Below are 16,831 nucleotides of genomic sequence, written 5' to 3'. Positions count from 1 at the left end.
AATGCCTGGATATGGAAGACACCATGATGAATGCCAGGGAGAAGGTTTGTGGGGATATGTCCTGGGCCATAGAGATAAACCTACTTAACAACTGTGGAGGTGCCAACACCAGTCCCATGGCTGCACAGTTCTGTATTCCAGTGACTCAACACCTCCTACCTGTCCCCCATTTTCTAGATTATAGCCTCACTTGCACTGTGGTGATTCTGGGGCTCCCATCCTTAGAAAATTCTGAGTGGATTCCCTACAATGGCAGTATTGAGTTGGCAGTTTAACAAATCTAACAAGTTGGCATGAGAGTTCCCCTTATATTTTTGTAGAGCTTCTCCAATGCAGGAGGGTCACCCCTGACCCTGAGAGCCCTGGGTGGTCTAGCCTCTTGGGTGGTCAGTCTTGAAGTGGGCCTCTGAGGAGCTCTGGGAAGGAATAGGTCAGTACACCTTCTGCCACCACTGAATTCTATGGAAATGAGGCACACGAAGTTCCTTAAACATTTATATTTTATATAACTTTACTCTTCTACTAACAAAGTCATACAAAGACAAAAGCCTATAAAAAGGAAAAAACACGAGACTGATCTGAACGGCCACGGTTACCAGGAACATGGAGTTTGCAACAGAAAGGAGGCTGGACGCTCTTGACAGGCAACTCTTGCAAGCAGTGACCCAGAACCTGAAAAGCCAGCTGTCCAGGGCATTCCTAACAGCTGGGAGAGGCGAGCCACCTGCTCTGGCCTAGACATCCAGGGCTCAGGAGTCTGAGCCAAGTTCAGAATTGAGACAAAAGCAGGTGTGGAAATCACTATGCTGACGGGGACACACACTGGGCAACAGTTACTCTGGCTAGCTTACCTGGGTGCCTAACAAAGTCTGAAGAACCTGTGCAGGTGCAAACTTGGCCTCTACCCTAACTGGAACTGTCGTGAATGTGGACAGGGCTGATTCTCTTGGAGGAAGTCTGAGATGCCCAGAGCCTGGCACCACGGGCCATGCACACAGAAGCTATCTCTATCAAGCTTCCCCGGGGAGGGTTAAATAAATAAATACGCCATACAGAACGTGAGGAACGGATCGGTGCTGCTGCCTACAGCCTGTGAACAAACCATGACCTACAGAGCAGAATGCCCAAGGGTAAAGTGCAAATCATGTGTCAGGTTCTTGAAAAGTGCAGAGGCGCCTATGGCCCCCAGCTGAGTAAGGATCTATGGCAGGAGACAACACTCAGCCAGAAAGACACACACCCAGGGCTGTGGCTGCTGACGCTGAGGGTGTTGGGCTGGGCCTGGCTTTTCTCTCCAGGAGGGTGAGGGATGGGACGGCATTTCATGTGCAAAGCCGTATGCTGAGACACATCATGGTTCACACTCTGGATGGTGCCTGCTGTCATGGACTATGTGCAGAATTCTCTGTTCTTGCCGTTTGCTTGTTACACTCTGGCTCTCAATAGTCACCTGCTTGAGGTTCCCAGCAAGGTGCTTATGAAACAAAGTGGCTGAGTTCCCATGAGAAGAGAAAGCAGGCAAGCTGCAGATAGCCCTGCAGAACAAAGGTTCTCTCTGCAGGAGCTCCTAGGGCATCGACTCAGATGGGAACACAGTTGGCAGGTACCACTGGCTCAAATGGTGACCCACTCCTACCCTGTAAACACTATCTCACTTTCCAGTGGTACCCTGAGCCATGTCTGAGGAGTGTGGGGGAGAGAACGAGGAGGTGAGGGTGGACAGTCCTCAGTGTGCTTACTGTACAGAAAGCACGGCAAGGATACTCAAAGGAACAAAGAAGCCAATGGAGAACAACTCAGTGACATTCTAGCCCCAAGGAACTGTGTGCTTGTTCACGTGTTCTGGTTCATCTGTCAGGTTCATGAAAAGTACAGAGGCGCCTCTGTACTATTTTCTGGTGGAAGTAAAATGTAACTGCCACAAAATGCTGGACAGCCATCTGCAGAAAGGTGATCCTAGTGTCTGGAGGCGAGGCCCTGCCAATAATAGGAAGAGCTGCCCCAGATCTCCTGGGTATACCTACCATTGCCGACAACAATGGAGCCATTCCTACCAGAACAGCTCTAGATACTCCCTGCCATGTAGCATCTTCTGTTTGGAGGAAGCCTAGGAACTGTTATGTCTGTGGGAAGCCATGTGTGTCAGGGTGACCAGAATCACTGCAACATGTTGGTAGGCCAGGCAATGAGTGCCAGAGCAGTGGCTATCACAGTGGCATGCTGGCAAGCCCCAGCCTGGCCACAGGCAGCTTGCACAGTCCTGACCCCATCCAGGTGTGTCCAGGTTGCAGGTGTTAGGAGTAGATGGTGATGACTTCCCGGCCACCACCCCTGACCAGGAGGACCCTGTTCAGCCCTTCTGTCAGGACCTCAAGGAACTCCATGTCTGGGTTGATAGTTAAGGCCATACCAATCTCAACTATTCATATCAGGGACCCACCCCAGTTCATATTACAGACTCAGTCTGAGAAACCAAGGCCCGTGGCAGATCGGAAGATCCCAAGAAGCTAGGGACCTCCAAACGGAGGAAATGACGATGTGGTACCACGAAAGAACAGGGACAAAGCTGCCACCTCCAGAAGGCAGAGAGATTTCTGGAGCCTCAGTTATTAATCCCATCCACTTGAAACCATGGGTCACTGGAACCCTGGTGGTTCAGTGGTTTCTGACCAGGAAGCAAAGAAACATCTCCCTCATTTGCCATTCTGTGGCCCCAAGTGGCTGTCCAACAAGGCCCCAGAGACGTCTTGACACTTAGCAAAGCACGTGTCAAAGCTATGGCTAACAGCATGAACTGTGAAATGGAAGAGCAGGCCATCTGTCCTGCTTGATCTGCCGCTGAGGGAGACTAAGCTCAGAGCAGACTGTATCCAGGCAGGGAGATTCAGCATTGCTCCAGTGCCAGCTCTGTGTGGGGCACGGAACCACTGAGACCATGGGCAGGTACATGCAGGAGAACAAGGGCTCAGTTCTTCCTGTGAGGGGTTGTTCTTCTCAGGCAGGCTTAGGATCACACTGCACTTGCTGGGCATTCAGATGACCCCAGTCTGTGTCCCAGTGTATACTGCTCTGCATCAAGGCTTGTCACCCAGAGACACACCATGTGGATTTGCTCTGGCTTAGTCAGGTATCAAGCAAATCAAAGGTACATACTGGGATGGGGTTACAGAGCGCTTACTAGCATACTCAAGGCGCTACCCTTGGTCCCAGCATTGTAAGGAAGGGCCATCACCGATCCTCAGGAACTCGAATGCTAGGAAGGACCTGACACCCCCCTAGCCCTCCCCAGTCTGCCCAGACTCCATGGCACTTGCCTACCTATGTCCCTAGGTCCAAGGTCCCCGGGGTAATGCATGATACACCACACATAGAAAAGCATGTTTTGGCATTGACAGGCCTAGGTGGACCCCTCATACTACGCATCACTGCCTGCCTTGCCCCACCCTCCCCTGACCTATCTTCCCCAACTCACAGGAGTTGAGGCTCTGTAAACAAGAGGAGTCAGGTCTGATAGTGCCACAGTTGTAATACAGCTCACCACCACCGGGAAACATTGGAAAAGGATACAGTTCTCGTCCCCCTGCCGACTTTTTGGGGGGCCTGGCATATTCAGCAGGACCAGTTGGGCATCCTGGGATTTGTTGAGAACTACGCCGTTGAGCTTCACAGCAGTATGCATCCTCCTGACGTTGGACTGGTCCCTGGGAGAAGGATGGTAGAGTGGGCACAATGGGCTTGAGGCCTGCAGTCTGCCTGTCCTTCCCAGCTTGTTCATGGGAAGGGCAAGGCTTAGCATATTATCTGAGGATGGGGTGTAGGGTGACTTAGCAGCAGAAAGCATTTGGCTCTAGACACTTTAGAACAGAGCATCACTAAACCGCTAAGCTTGTGGGGACCATAAAGTAATGCAGGTAAACTACAACACATCAATAAGCTGCATGTGCGAAGCAACCATTGGTACAGGCAGAAACAGGAGATGAGGGAGGGCACAGCAGCCATCTGGGCAGGCGTGGGAACTGGCCTGTGTCTTAGGGCACCGGTATAACTGCTGAATCCCTGGCATCCTACTGACATGCTTGGTGCTGCCAAGTAGCATATCTGTTGAACTGAGTACAGAGTACTTAGGTGTAGTAAGAACTAGGTGCTCAAGAGGCGAGCTCTAGAGTGTCCTCTCGCTAGTCAATGACCCTGCCGTCCTGATTCTGCCAGATGCTGTATGGAAGCTGGGATTCAGCAGAGAACTGGGTCTGGGTTTAGGCAACCCTCTTTCCTACCCTTAGCCAGTCCAGATGACACCGTCAAGCTGTGACAAAGAGACAGAGCCCTGGCACTGCATGGTTCAGATTCATGTTTCTAACCTCTGAGATGAGCGGAACATTGCTGAGTTCCCAAACCAAGTGCTCTATCGTTGTATGGGGCCCTGTACTCTTCAGTTTCCCAGGTAGCCGGGACCACACCCACATAGGTGTGAGGATATCACAGGCTCATACTCACTAGCACACATAAGCACTCGGGTGCCTTCTCTTTGGTAGCAAACATCCCCGCTCTAGAGAACTGAACCAATGTTTAGAAAACTACCTCGGGAAATTGCACTTCTATCGATACTGGGACATCTGGAGTATCCTTGGGCTTAGGACACAGGACAGAATTTTTAGCCTGTTAATCTGCTTGTACAGTCTTGATGGCAGCCCTTCTGAGTAGAGGCATCTGTGCTTCAGAGAGAGAGAGGGACAGGCAGATGAAGCTGCCATTTCAGGGTCATAGAGAGGTCCCGAGATGTCCCATAATCACATCCACTGATCAACTCAACTCTAAGCCAAATACAACAGCTTGTGACTGCCATTCTCCAGAAAGAAAACGGTCATGGGCCCTTTATCTTCTCTCTTCAGTTTAATTTGATAAAATTATAGGTGAGTCTCTGTGGCACCAGTCAGGCCTTTCATTACAGGAACTCTGAATTCACTCCATGGAAAGGGCACAATTACTGTGTGTTTGGTCCAACAGCGGTTCTCAAACGGCATGAAATGCAAGAGCCTGGGGGTGGGAGAGTACAGCAGTCACACGGAACCTGAGGTCTGGGTTTTGCCTGTTTTTTATGCCATTGTGGAATGCCCTGTTGAAGCCAGAAAACCACCAGAGGGTCCAGGAAAGATCCTTGAGTTCTGAAAGCTAACTCAATCCCGCCTCCATTCCTAGTCATCCAGCAGAGTTGATCAGTAAGATGCCTCGTACAAGATGAACTTTCTACACAGTGTCTACACCTGGGAGTGTAAGTCTACACAGCAGTCTTGGAAGCAGGAAGTGAAGTCAGAAATCCTTAGCTGGCTATTGGCAGAACTGCCTAAGAACTGCCTAGGACGATCCAAAGTAGAAAATACATGCACATAACTATGTACAAATGCTAACCGGTGCATACCAGCACACACATGCAGGTAGGTACACTAGTGTGTACACAACACAAATAGACTCAAACCAGCACACATGCTCAGCTGACAACACATGCATGAGCTTTACCTGGTACATACATGTTTTCTAACCAATACATACATGCATTCTAACCCAGCACACATCCACAGCCATAAATGCTCCAAGGAAATTGTGAAAGGAAACACATCTCTTGCTAGACTAACCAAGAAATAGGCCTGAACCCTGGAGCTTCTTCCTGACCCTGGCTAAGCTTGGGTCCTGTCAAGTAAGTATCCCACCGAGAGTGCCCATGTGTGTGTCCAGGAATCTGTCTGTTATGTACAGGCACGTGTGTATATAGGTACATGTGCACAAGTAGCATAGGGTCAAACCCTGTTACTATGCCTTCCTGATTATGTGTTTTAATAAACTATGGGAGGGTGGCTTTTAGATTTGCAGACAGCAGGAAGCCTGGGATGCTCTTAGCTTCCCAGTTATCCAAGCTCCTCAAGTTTTCCTCAGTGTCTGAGTAATTCAGCTAGAGTCATTAACCACCTAACCGGCATCTTGCACATTACCTGTCTGTAAGGGACAAGGGCACAGAATGACTGGAGGGAGACAGGACAGGGACAGCACAGATGAAAGGACCACAGTAGCATCTCCAGGCGACCTCAGCGTATGTCCTCCCAGAATGTTTCCACCTATGGGCTTGGAGGCAGACCCTCAGACCCTGCACCCCTGCCTAGGACTCCTGGCCCTGCATCCAGTCCCAGAGCTCACACACAGGTAGTCTGACTATACAGAATTGATCCACAACCCTTCTCACTAGAGAGGAAAGGATGGCAGCCTCCCGGATGGATGGAGAGCCAAGGAAGCAATTATATATTGACTGAGTAGACCTGGAGGGATGTGGGTGAATCTGTTCATTGATGCAGGAAGCACACACGTCTGCCCCGCCTCAGAGCAGCTCAGAACCAGCTCTCCCACACTGCCTTTGGTGTCACTTAAGAGAATGACATCTGGGTTTGTGCCCTGAGCCACTCTGAGGGGAGGCAGTGAGGTCAGCAGGATGTTCTACACACACAGGGCTGTACACACGCAGGCATGCAAGGCAACTCGGTCTAAGGCAGTCTAGAAAATGAAAGTACACTTACAGGTTTCCCCACTCTCTACATGGAAGAGAACACAAACAGCAGGTTACTCCAGCAGAGGACTCCACACGATTCAACCAATTCAAGTACTGGTGGTGGCCATGCTAAGTAATGAAATGGCTGGCCTTGGCCCTTCAATAGATTCCCATTCCACAGAACCCTTAAACCCTTCCTCTCCCTAGGAACTTGGGAGTTTAGAATAATCCCACCATAAAGACCCAGTCAGAGGGGGCTCTGGCCCACTACTGGGCTGGGAGGCTGTGTCAAGAAGACTTAACTGAATCAGCCATGATGGCATCCCCATATCTCTGTGACAGCCACAAGGACCTCACAGTCTTGGGATTCTCAAGTCAACCAAGATGACAAGACCCCAGAGGTCTATGACAGCAGCCTAGACTATGGGGGTGGGAATGGAGCCTGGGAAGTCATTATCATCAAGCGAGTAAGACTCATAGCCCAATCCCCTCATGACCTGGCCCATTGGCACTGATAGCATAGCCTTGGGCTGGCTGGTCCCAGTTCTCTGCAGGTCTATGGGCCAGTGAGCTGCCCTCTAAAACTCCTTAGAGGGTGGGGCTGGAAGTCTGTCCTCACTGTGCATTGGCCCAGGCCACATAGACACTCACGGCTTTAGGCTGAAGAGGTCTTTGAAGCCTGATGTGCCGGTGTCCTTGTTCCTGTGTTTCTCTGCAATGAGTTTCTCTTTCGTCCACGTCATCTGCACTTTGTCAGGAGTTGGCGGGGCTTGGGTTCTAGCAGTTGCTGTGGTATGGGATGCAGTGTTCCTGTCATGAATCAGCTGGGCCTGGTGAGGGAAGAACAGACAGCGGTTCGCTCTTGAAAGCCACCCTTGAGAGAATGTGCCCAATGAGGCAGGCAGGCTGCAGAATGAACCAAGAGGATTCATGTGTAACTGGCTAATAAGATTCCTCAACTAGTAGACAGTAATTCCACAAAGAGCTCTGGCACTGTCCCCATCCCAAAAGGATCTCCTCTGTTTCTTGTACTACCAGATGGACTCTTGGTTCCCTCCCCTGCCTCTTCCTACCTCACTTTCCTGCCTTGAAAGAAAAAAATAAATGGACCCAGAACTCTGCTGAACTATCAGAACACTGGTGCTAGAGTCTCCTTACTTGGTGTAGCCCCTGACCTCTCAGTCATTCAACCCTGATGAGGACACACCATGGTACACCTCTGTGGCAGCTTCCATCTCAGGGAGGGGCTTGCTTCAACAACCCCTCTGGCTGCCAGGCTCACAGGGGCTTTAAAGGGTCATAGATGGGTAGTGCCTGGTAGCCCTGGAAGGGTGAACATAGGGAGTGTCTACCTACATAGCCTCCTTCAGTGGCTTAGGCACTGACAGAGCAAAGTGAATGTTTAAAGATCTGAAGTGACTACAAAGGTGCCAGCCCTCAGAGTCACACTGTATCAAAGGGCACAGATGGCCATGCTTGCTCTTCGTTAACAACCAAAGCCAAATGCCATAGGAACTGTGTGAATCCAGTGCCATTGTTTTTGCTAGGTTGCTCTGTGCTCCCCTCAACATAGATCCCATGTTTGGGACCAGATGGCACGGACCCTACCTACTTTCTCCCCAGTGCACACACCTCTCTCTCCCGCTCATTCTTTGACAACTGCATCTGTTTCAGCATCTGTGACCTCTGCTCCATCATTAGCGTCTTCTCATAGGTGAATGCGGAAATGTCATTTTCAACCTAAAAGGCGTCAAGTCACAGAAGTAAACAATGTATACAAAACATGGTAGCTGGGCGTGGTGGTGCACGCCTTTAATCCCAGCACTTGGGAGGCAGAGGCAGGCGGATTTCTGAGTTCGAGGCCAGCCTGGTCTACAGAGTGAGTTCCAGAACAGCCAGGGCTATACAGAGAAACCCTGTCTCGAAAAAAAAAAAAAAAAAAAAAAAGCAAAAACAAAACATGGTGTCACCGCCAACCACCACCTACCCAACCCCCATTGTCAAGTGGACCTAAGCAAGCAGTGGCCGTGTACGCCAGGCCTAGATTTCTGTCCCTGGAGTATCAGAGCTCTCTATCCCAGAGGAGCCTGGGAAGGCATGAGAATGTGTGACTATTGATGCAAATGTGTGGTTTGCAATAACAGGTGGACAAATACAACAGCCTACCTGTGTTCCTGCCGGGGACTCTGTAACATTACCACACTGTCAATGATGCTGCTGCAGTTCACACTGACTAAGCACAGAGCTGTTCAGGGATCTGGACAGGGCATTCCTGGCTTGTCTGTAAGAGCTGTGGTCTCAAGGAACACATACTCCTAAATGACTGGTTTCATTTCCTGTCTCAGACAAGCTCACTCTTCACAGAGCTATTAAATTCATAGGGAAAAGATACCAAACCAAGGACAGCAGCATTTAAGCACTAGTGATCTAATGACCCTGAATGTTGACATTCAGACTATCCCTGTCTGTTACACCCAAACACCTAAAACCTTACACTCTGGGTAGCCCCTTATCAGTTGACCATGTCCCCTGGGTAGGGACAGAGGTCTGTATTCTAGTGGGAACTCATAGGGAGATTAGCTCTGGAAGCCAAGCCCGAGGCTGAGAGCTTAGGCAGCTCATGCATTGTACATTACAGACACTGGTCCAGGCCAGTGGACTGCTGGTCTCCATGTCTAGCCTGGACTACTTCACAAGACCTCGTGTGGGCAGCTTCTGTTACTTAGTCAAAAAAGGTAGTCTCTGACTACTAATAATGCAGACAGACTTAAGAGTGCCACCTACAGAGAAGGTTACAAACAGAAGCCACAGAGAGCGAGTCTGCAACTCCAGATGGCTGAGAAATGTCCAAATGTGGATATGCATTTCTGAACAGCACACCCAGAGCAACAAGACCCAGTGATACCCCAACCTGCACATACCCAAAACTCTCATAGAGGTCTCAAAGTCTTATACATAGTCTCCTATCGAGAGAGAAAACATAAACCCATACCACAAGGTTCCCTGGGAGCTGACAAGAAGATGCAAGAGGTCGTCAATAATGCAGAGAGATGCCAGACCTCATCCATGATTAAAGAGACACAGGCAGAGAAAAGCAGTTTGTAAGCTCCAGCAAAGCACCTTTGCAGCCCTGGAGCTGGGACTCCTCCATGTGACCATGAAGGGTAGTGGGAGGTCCCTTTACTCAATGAGGCACTCCACATGGCTATGGAAAAGAAATGGGCCCTTCTGGGACACCCCTCTAACATAATCCCTCTGTGAGACTGTAGAGAAGCAGGCCTCTATGGGACTATTTCTACCCAATGTGACTATCTGCCAGTTCTATTCCAGAAACTGAGCTACACAGCCATGCAGAGACCATGTACTGGGTGTCATCCATGATCAGGTGACAGAGGAGTAAACCATAGAGACCACACAAGTGAGAACATAGCATTCCGAGAAAGCAGAAGGCAGGAAGGAGCAAAGGATTCACAGTCAATCCACAAGGGGCTGCTCGGTCAGTAGGAACAATCTTGGGTCACAGCTGGAGTGGGTACCTCAGAATGAACCTCACTCCTTCGTCATTCAGACACAGTAAACCGCATCTACTGTGACCCAGGGTTACTTATTCTATCTGTTAGCCCCAGCATGACTTCACTCATGGCCCGATAGATCCACAGATAGGCAAATAATTTCTAGTTGAGGAACTATGAAGTCATAGACAAAAACAGAGCCCCAAGCATCCACATCTGCATTGGTCAGTTGCTGGTTGAACCTCCCAAGGAACAGCCACATCAGGCTCCTGTCAGCAAGTGCCTCTTAACTGAGCTCAGAGACCCTGGTGGGGGAGCTGGCAGAAGGATTGGAGGAGTAGCTGGGGATTGCAACCCCACAGGAAAAACAACATCAGCTGGCTGGACCACCCAGTGCTCCCAGGGACTAGACCACCAACCAAGGAGTGTACAGGGAGGAATCCATGACTCCAGATACATAGGTAGCACAAGATGGCCTTGTCTGACATCAATGGGAGGGGAGACCCTTGGTGCTGTGGAGGTCTGATGACCCAGCGTAAGGGGATGCTGGAGGGGTGGGGTAGGAGAGGGTGGGTGGGTCAGGGAGCACCATCATACAGGCAAAGGGGAGGGAGGTTGTGGGATGGGGTAACAGGGAAGTGGGATATCATTTGAGATGTAAATGAATGGAGTGAGTAATAAAACAAAACAAAAAAACTAGAACCCCAGGCTCCAGACCTCTGAGCAGACCTCACTCCCAGGGAGTACATCCCAGACCTTCTCCACCAGAGCTGCTGTCAACCGAGACAAGCTCAGATGTAGGATGGGAACAGTAAGACTATACAAGTATTACCCTATGGAACATGCCAGGATGTACTATCTCTTGTTATTCCAGAAGTGTAGCATGGGCAGGTCCACCCGCCCATCTGTCTGTCCATCTGCACCCTCCCGCCCCCAGCACACAGCTGTGCACGCACCATCTCCACCACCTCCACCTCCGCACTGATCCTGAGGTGGTACAGGAACATCTGCAGGTCCTTCTTCATCTGGATGCTGTTGTCATCCACCTGGGCTACAGTGAAGATGCGCATCCGGCACTTCCGCCACACCTGGGGAAGAGGGGGGACATTTCTGCAGGAACTCAGGCAAGGCCACGCCCTCCACGTCGTGGCCTCCCTGTAGCCTAGCCGTTGGCCTATGGTCCTACGGCAGACACCTTGTGCTGGCGCAGCAGAAAGGGCAGAAGCATGAGCATGCCCCCGTCATGCACGATCCACCACACGTCAATGTTCCCGTCACTGAAGCGCTCTTGGTTCTGTGGGAATAAGTCAATGTTCTTGGCCACCAACAAGGCCTGATGTGCTGCTGTAGTGTCACGGACTGTGTCTGTGGAGAGAGGTATCCATGGGTAAGTTACCAAGGGCCAGCTGGACCATGGGGGTCTCATGGGGGGACGAGCAGGGAGCTAGCTTCCCTCCAGACAGTGGGGAGACTGTCACAAGCTAAGTAGGCATGGTCCCATGAAGTCATCTAATGGCGGGCGGGGGGGGGGGGTCCCATATCAGAGCTATTCCATCATCTCCAGAGGACAGTGTGTCACATTCTAGGAAAACCCCCACATGGGGCTTGGGCTTGGGCATTAGGGGAGAGCATTCAAGAATGTAAACCGGCCATTTGCTTTTCTGTAACTAACAACCTGGCCAGCACATTCCAAGGCCCCCAGTCTGTATTCTCTGGCCATACACTTAGTGTGACAGTCACACTTGGGATGGGCACGGTTGCCACACCCACCCACAAAGTTCTTCCAGGAGAAAGGATTATCTGCCTCCTTCCAAGCCTCTGGCCAGGCCATGAGGACAGTGTTGTGTTTCATGCCACCGAGGCCAGCCGACTGGATCAGGTGGGACGCACCATCTCGCAGGTTGGAGGACACCACCAGTTGGCAGAAGCCCTTCGTCTTCTCTGCGCTCATCAGAGACCGGATATTCTGTGGGAGTTGTGGAGGCAGGTGATAGTACAGGATGCCAAGACACATGCCAGGGACACCATGCCCTTCGTCCCTACAGTGAGGCAGCCCCACACATATTCTTCTGGTGTGTCTGAAGACACCTACAATGTACTCATACAAATAAAAAAATCAATAAATCTTTAAAAAGAGAATAAGCACCCAACGCTCATGGGCCATGCTTCATGGACCGACTTTAGCAGCCTTTGAGCGAATGGAGTGCTCCAGCAGGGGCTATCAGACAAGCCACGATGTCAGTCTCCACACCTGTCCACTCACGTCATTCCATCACTATGTCAGGCGTCTACCAGGACAGCTCCTCCCTCCCCAGAGCAGCTTAGGGACAATGGAGAGAGAAATTGTACGCTATGACTTGGGACACACCATTCACGAGTCAACAGCCTAGGGATGCTGTCCTTCTACGGCAGGCAGCCTACTAGGTCCTATTGGGTGCAGGGTGTCTGATGGTACCTAAAGGAGCAGCCCTACTAGACTTCACACTTATGTGGACGGTGACCCTCATGCCTTTGTGCTCTCCCTTTTAGAACAGGAAGACCACATCACTTGGTAAGCAGAGGGGAGTCCCTCTCGGTGTGGCCTGTGATGAGATTCAGACTTAGTGATGCTTACGACTTTGGAGACTGCAGTGCAACGAATGTAGTTTGCGTGGGAGGGAGATGTGCTTGGGGAACGAGGACAGTGAGGGGGTTGAATGGTGTTCCCAAGAGGGGTTCGTTTTGACTGTGCTACAGCCAAAATGGGGAAACATGGCCTTATTTGGAAAAAGTATCCTAACTGTTCAATGGGACCCTGAACTCAGTAACAAGTAACTCGGAGAAGACGGAGGAAAGAGAGATCTGAGAAGGAAGGCAGGCATGTGGAGACAGGCTGAGCCTAGGAATGCCTGGAGCTCCCACAAGCAAAGCCAGAAGAGGGAGAAAGTGACTTGAGCCCACTCTGCCCACACCTCAAATTTAGACCTCACCTAGTCTAGGTTTGCTCCACTGGTCACAAGACTCACTATTCTCCCTCCTTTGCCTGATTTCGACTGCCTCCTATATTGGTCCCACAATGACACTGCCCTGCACTACAGTTCCACAACTAAAGCTGTACTGACAATACACGCGGTTCCCAGCCATCCTTTCACCTCCATCCTTGCTTTATGTTCATCTCCACCAGGCACCAGGCAGTCATCTAGGGTAGATGAGGCTCACAAGAGGAACATGTTCCACTTATAGAGTTCTGTGTAACTCAGAAACAATCTAAACACACTGTCCCAAAAGGGGAACATGCCAGAGACTGAGAGGCAGCCCAGGCGGGAGGCGTGGTCCCAGGGACACAGCTGCTCCCAGGCAGGAAGGACAGTGCCCATGATGGGGGTTTCATAGGAGAAGTACTGGAGAGGCTGACTCAGCTCGATGGCATGTGTGTGGCAGGGCTACTCTGTCCTCCTATGGGCTGAAGCTGGCTAAAGGTCACGGCACAGAGAACACTGCGGAGGACTGACCAGTAGGATATGCCTACCGTACAGGGTACCTACACACCCCTGCCCTGACTTTGTGATGCCTGTGTCCCTGACAAAGGCTGCCACATTGCTTTCCCCATGCTAGACCCAAAGAGCTGGAGCTGGATCTTAATTTTTGCCTTACTCCTAGAGAATCGCCTGCCCAGCCTAAAGTTTTAGAGGACAGAGCCCTGACCAGGCAGGAATCTGGTCCAGATAAGAAGTTGGCACATCTGCCAAAGCCACTGTGGGCAGGGAAACCTCACAGAAGAGGAAGATAGGACCCTTAGTTAGGGAAGGATAGGGTGACTCAAACCCTCAAGCCCTCTCATGCAAATGCTGCAGTAGAGGGAAAGTAATATTAATCCTGTTATATAATGCCCATAACAAGTTTCTTACACAAGCTCTGATCACTTAAAAAATGGCTTTCCCAAACTGTCTTCATTTAATACTACTACTGATAGTCCGACTAAAGGGCAGAGCTCCATCAGGCACAAGGGACAGGTGGACCCTTGGGCAGCTCCCTCTGGCTTTTGCTGATCAATAAAAATGACTAATTCCAATGCTAAACTTTTCCTCTGGTTACCAGGAGAGGCGAGCACTTGGCTTCTGGTTCTCAACACGTGTTCCTGATTCAGATTCTTTAGAACCTTCTGCCTAAAAGCAAATAGAGATTAAAATCATCCAACCAGGGTTTGAGTGTGGCTCAGTGGCTGAGTGAGCACTTGTCTAGCACATATGGGGTCCTGGGTCCCACCCCAGCACTACAGAATATAAATTAATCTAACAGACATACATGAGATAGCCACAGGTACTCTTTGTTTTTTGTTTGTTTGTTTGATTGATTGATTTTTCGAGACAGGGTTTCTCTGTGTAGCCCTGGCTGTCCTGGAACTCACTCTGTAAACCAGGCTGGCCTCGAACTCTGAAATCTGCCTGCCTCTGCCTCCCAAGTGCTGGGATTAAAGGCGTGCACCACCATGCCCGGCCACAGGTACTCTTCTCATTTCTTATCAGAATGGAGATTGAAACCAGAGTCAGAGGGCCCCCAGCAGGCACTCACTTCAACACAAATACCTTTCCCCATGTTCTGCCAGTGACATCAGATAACAAGAGTCCATGCACACCCTTAGAATCTGTCCAAAGGGTGGCCTTAACTCCAGAGATCTCCTCTAAAGTGTGGAGGAGACACCAGGAAAGGACATGAGCATACCATTGCTTAAAGCAGATGCTGGCTTCTTTTGTTCCCAAGAAATATCACAGATAAAAACATGAGCACCTCCAAGACAGAGCCACCCTCTCTCCCATAACAAAATGCCCCTCAGACCAGCTACAGGTCAGACACCAAAGGACAAGACAGAAAACCTCCCATCCTTAAGGACTAGAGCTATGATGTTTAAATTCGTGGGTTTGCAGTCAGCAGCAGCCAGGGTTCGGATCGGAGGCTCCACATTCTAAGGGACAACTGCTGGCTCTTTTAAAGGAGGAGCAAGAAAATGATCCATCTGTTCTCTTGTCCTCTTTGAACTGGCCAAATCTCAAAGCAGCCTGACAGGCTGGCTGGGCAAGTAATGTCATCCTGAAAAAGCCACAGGATTGTCACTCCAGACCAGAGTTATCAATAGTCACTACCACCAATGCCCACAGTCAGTCCTCAGAATACACTCCACAGAGTCCACTCCACAGTCCACCCGGAATGGACTGGACTCAGAAACTGGGATGCAGCTTAGAGACACACAGAGAGCAGGAAGCCTGAATGCACAAGCAAGACCAGATAAGGATAGCCATAAGAAAAAAGCTCGTGTACAAATCGTGCCCCTAAGCCTTGAGATGCAGGATGTGGCTCAGCTCTTCTTAGGTGGTTGCAACCCAGACCTCATTTACTCGGCACTCCACCTGCCTACCTCTTCAGCCCTCTGGGCCTCCACATGCTTGTCTAAGTAGGTGCCCTCTAGCACAGATCCCACGATGGTCAGGCCCTTGCCAGCCTTCAGCTGAGAGGTGAAGGACAGCAGGCGGGGGTGCTTTACACACTGCTCAGAGTCCAGGTTCAACATCACCAACACCTGGGGCCTGTGGTAGGATAGGCAGGGACAGGAGTTACAATGGCCACACACAGGGCTCTCATGCTCATGGAGCCAGATGGGATAGAGATAGCAAAGCAAGTAGACAGACATCCTAGGAAGACCAGGTGGCATGGGAAGGACAGGTGGGGCAGATGGGACAGGTAGGACCTTGTGTCTGAGGCTTCAGGTGTCCCAGCTAAGGTTGGCCTTAGAACAGAGGAAACTCCCGTAGAGGAGCATGCCTCCAATCCATACTGCTGGTGGCTTGTTGGATATCCAGGACCCACCTCTGGCTATTCTCCCATTCTTTGGCAGTGATGCCCTGTCAGATCTCTCCTCAGAAGGCCAAGAGCAAAAGCTTCCAAGACAGTGCTAACCAGTTGGCAGGATAAGGGTCTCCACTCCATTCTGCTACCTTGGGGCTGTGGCTGTGGGGTGTACTCACCTCCAGTTCTTGGTATGTGGGGGCCCATGTTCCACACGCAGCAGGGCATAGCGGGCAGCATTCAGTGACAGGCCCCTGATGCCATCCCCCCACTCCTTCTCAGCCCTGTATGGGTACAGAGGAAGGTCACCTTGTCACAGTAGCACTTTGAAGAATGTTTACATAGCTGGGACAGTCACAATGTGTGTAAACCCAACAGGAAAGGGGCTTCCCAGGACAAGCAGGGCTACTGGATAAAATGAAAAGGTTTGAGCAGCAGGACTTCCTTGTGGTACCATTCACTGGGGACACCAGGGACAGAGAAGAATGAGACTGAAATCATGACTTGGAAGCCCTGAACTAGATTGGTCTCAAGGACCAGAGTGAAGACAGAAATGAAAGGGAAGGACAAAGGTAACTTGGTGGTAATGGAACTCTGAACATAGCTCCTGGGACATGACAGTGCTATGGTTGACAGGTACCAAATTCCTTAAACAGACTGTCAACAGTGGAAGCCATAGATGCGCCTATTAATAAATTAGAACACACATGAAATGAACAAAAACAAAAAACAAAAACCCTGCCCTGCTTCTGCACAGTAACTCCCGGGCAGGAAATCAGCATATACCCGAGTGAGTCAGCCTGGCTGGGACTAGGGAACAACACAAGACACCTAGGACTCACAGGGTGTCTAACCTCCATGAGACCTCAGCAGCAGCACCCAGACTCATGCCCCAGGCAGGTCAACTGACTGCTCTGTTTCTGTGTGAACATGAGGAGGGTAGTGAAGTCACGGCTTTCTGAGGGGC

At 50.6% G+C, this 16,831-nt stretch overlaps 1 protein-coding gene across 4 annotated transcripts in view; it reads right to left on the bottom strand.

The window, feature by feature from the left end:
• Positions 1 to 482: 482 nt before the first annotated feature.
• Positions 483 to 16,831, bottom strand: part of Slc12a7 (solute carrier family 12 member 7) — an 83,505-nt gene continuing 67,156 nt past the window's right edge. For 2 of the 4 annotated variants that reach the window (XM_029468666.1, XM_029468667.1), the window contains exons 16-25: positions 16,044 to 16,148; positions 15,437 to 15,605; positions 11,815 to 12,010; positions 11,240 to 11,409; positions 11,001 to 11,132; positions 8,165 to 8,272; positions 7,184 to 7,362; positions 6,561 to 6,575; positions 3,568 to 3,701; positions 483 to 2,386 (exon numbers count right to left, since the gene is read on the bottom strand). In XM_029468666.1, the coding sequence (XP_029324526.1) occupies positions 2,295 to 2,386; positions 3,568 to 3,701; positions 6,561 to 6,575; positions 7,184 to 7,362; positions 8,165 to 8,272; positions 11,001 to 11,132; positions 11,240 to 11,409; positions 11,815 to 12,010; positions 15,437 to 15,605; positions 16,044 to 16,148 (1,300 nt within the window). In that variant the 3' untranslated portion in view covers positions 483 to 2,294. The remainder of the gene's footprint in view (positions 2,387 to 3,567; positions 3,702 to 6,560; positions 6,576 to 7,183; positions 7,363 to 8,164; positions 8,273 to 11,000; positions 11,133 to 11,239; positions 11,410 to 11,814; positions 12,011 to 15,436; positions 15,606 to 16,043; positions 16,149 to 16,831) is intronic. The other 2 variants (XM_021181012.2, XM_021181013.2) reach the window with 1 other exon arrangement.

The sequence above is a fragment of the Mus caroli genome, chromosome 13, assembly GCF_900094665.2.
Source record: "Mus caroli chromosome 13, CAROLI_EIJ_v1.1, whole genome shotgun sequence".
NCBI lineage: Eukaryota > Metazoa > Chordata > Mammalia > Rodentia > Muridae > Mus > Mus caroli.
The sequence above is the reverse complement of the archived record's forward strand: the minus strand, read 5'-3'. Positions and strand labels throughout refer to the sequence as shown.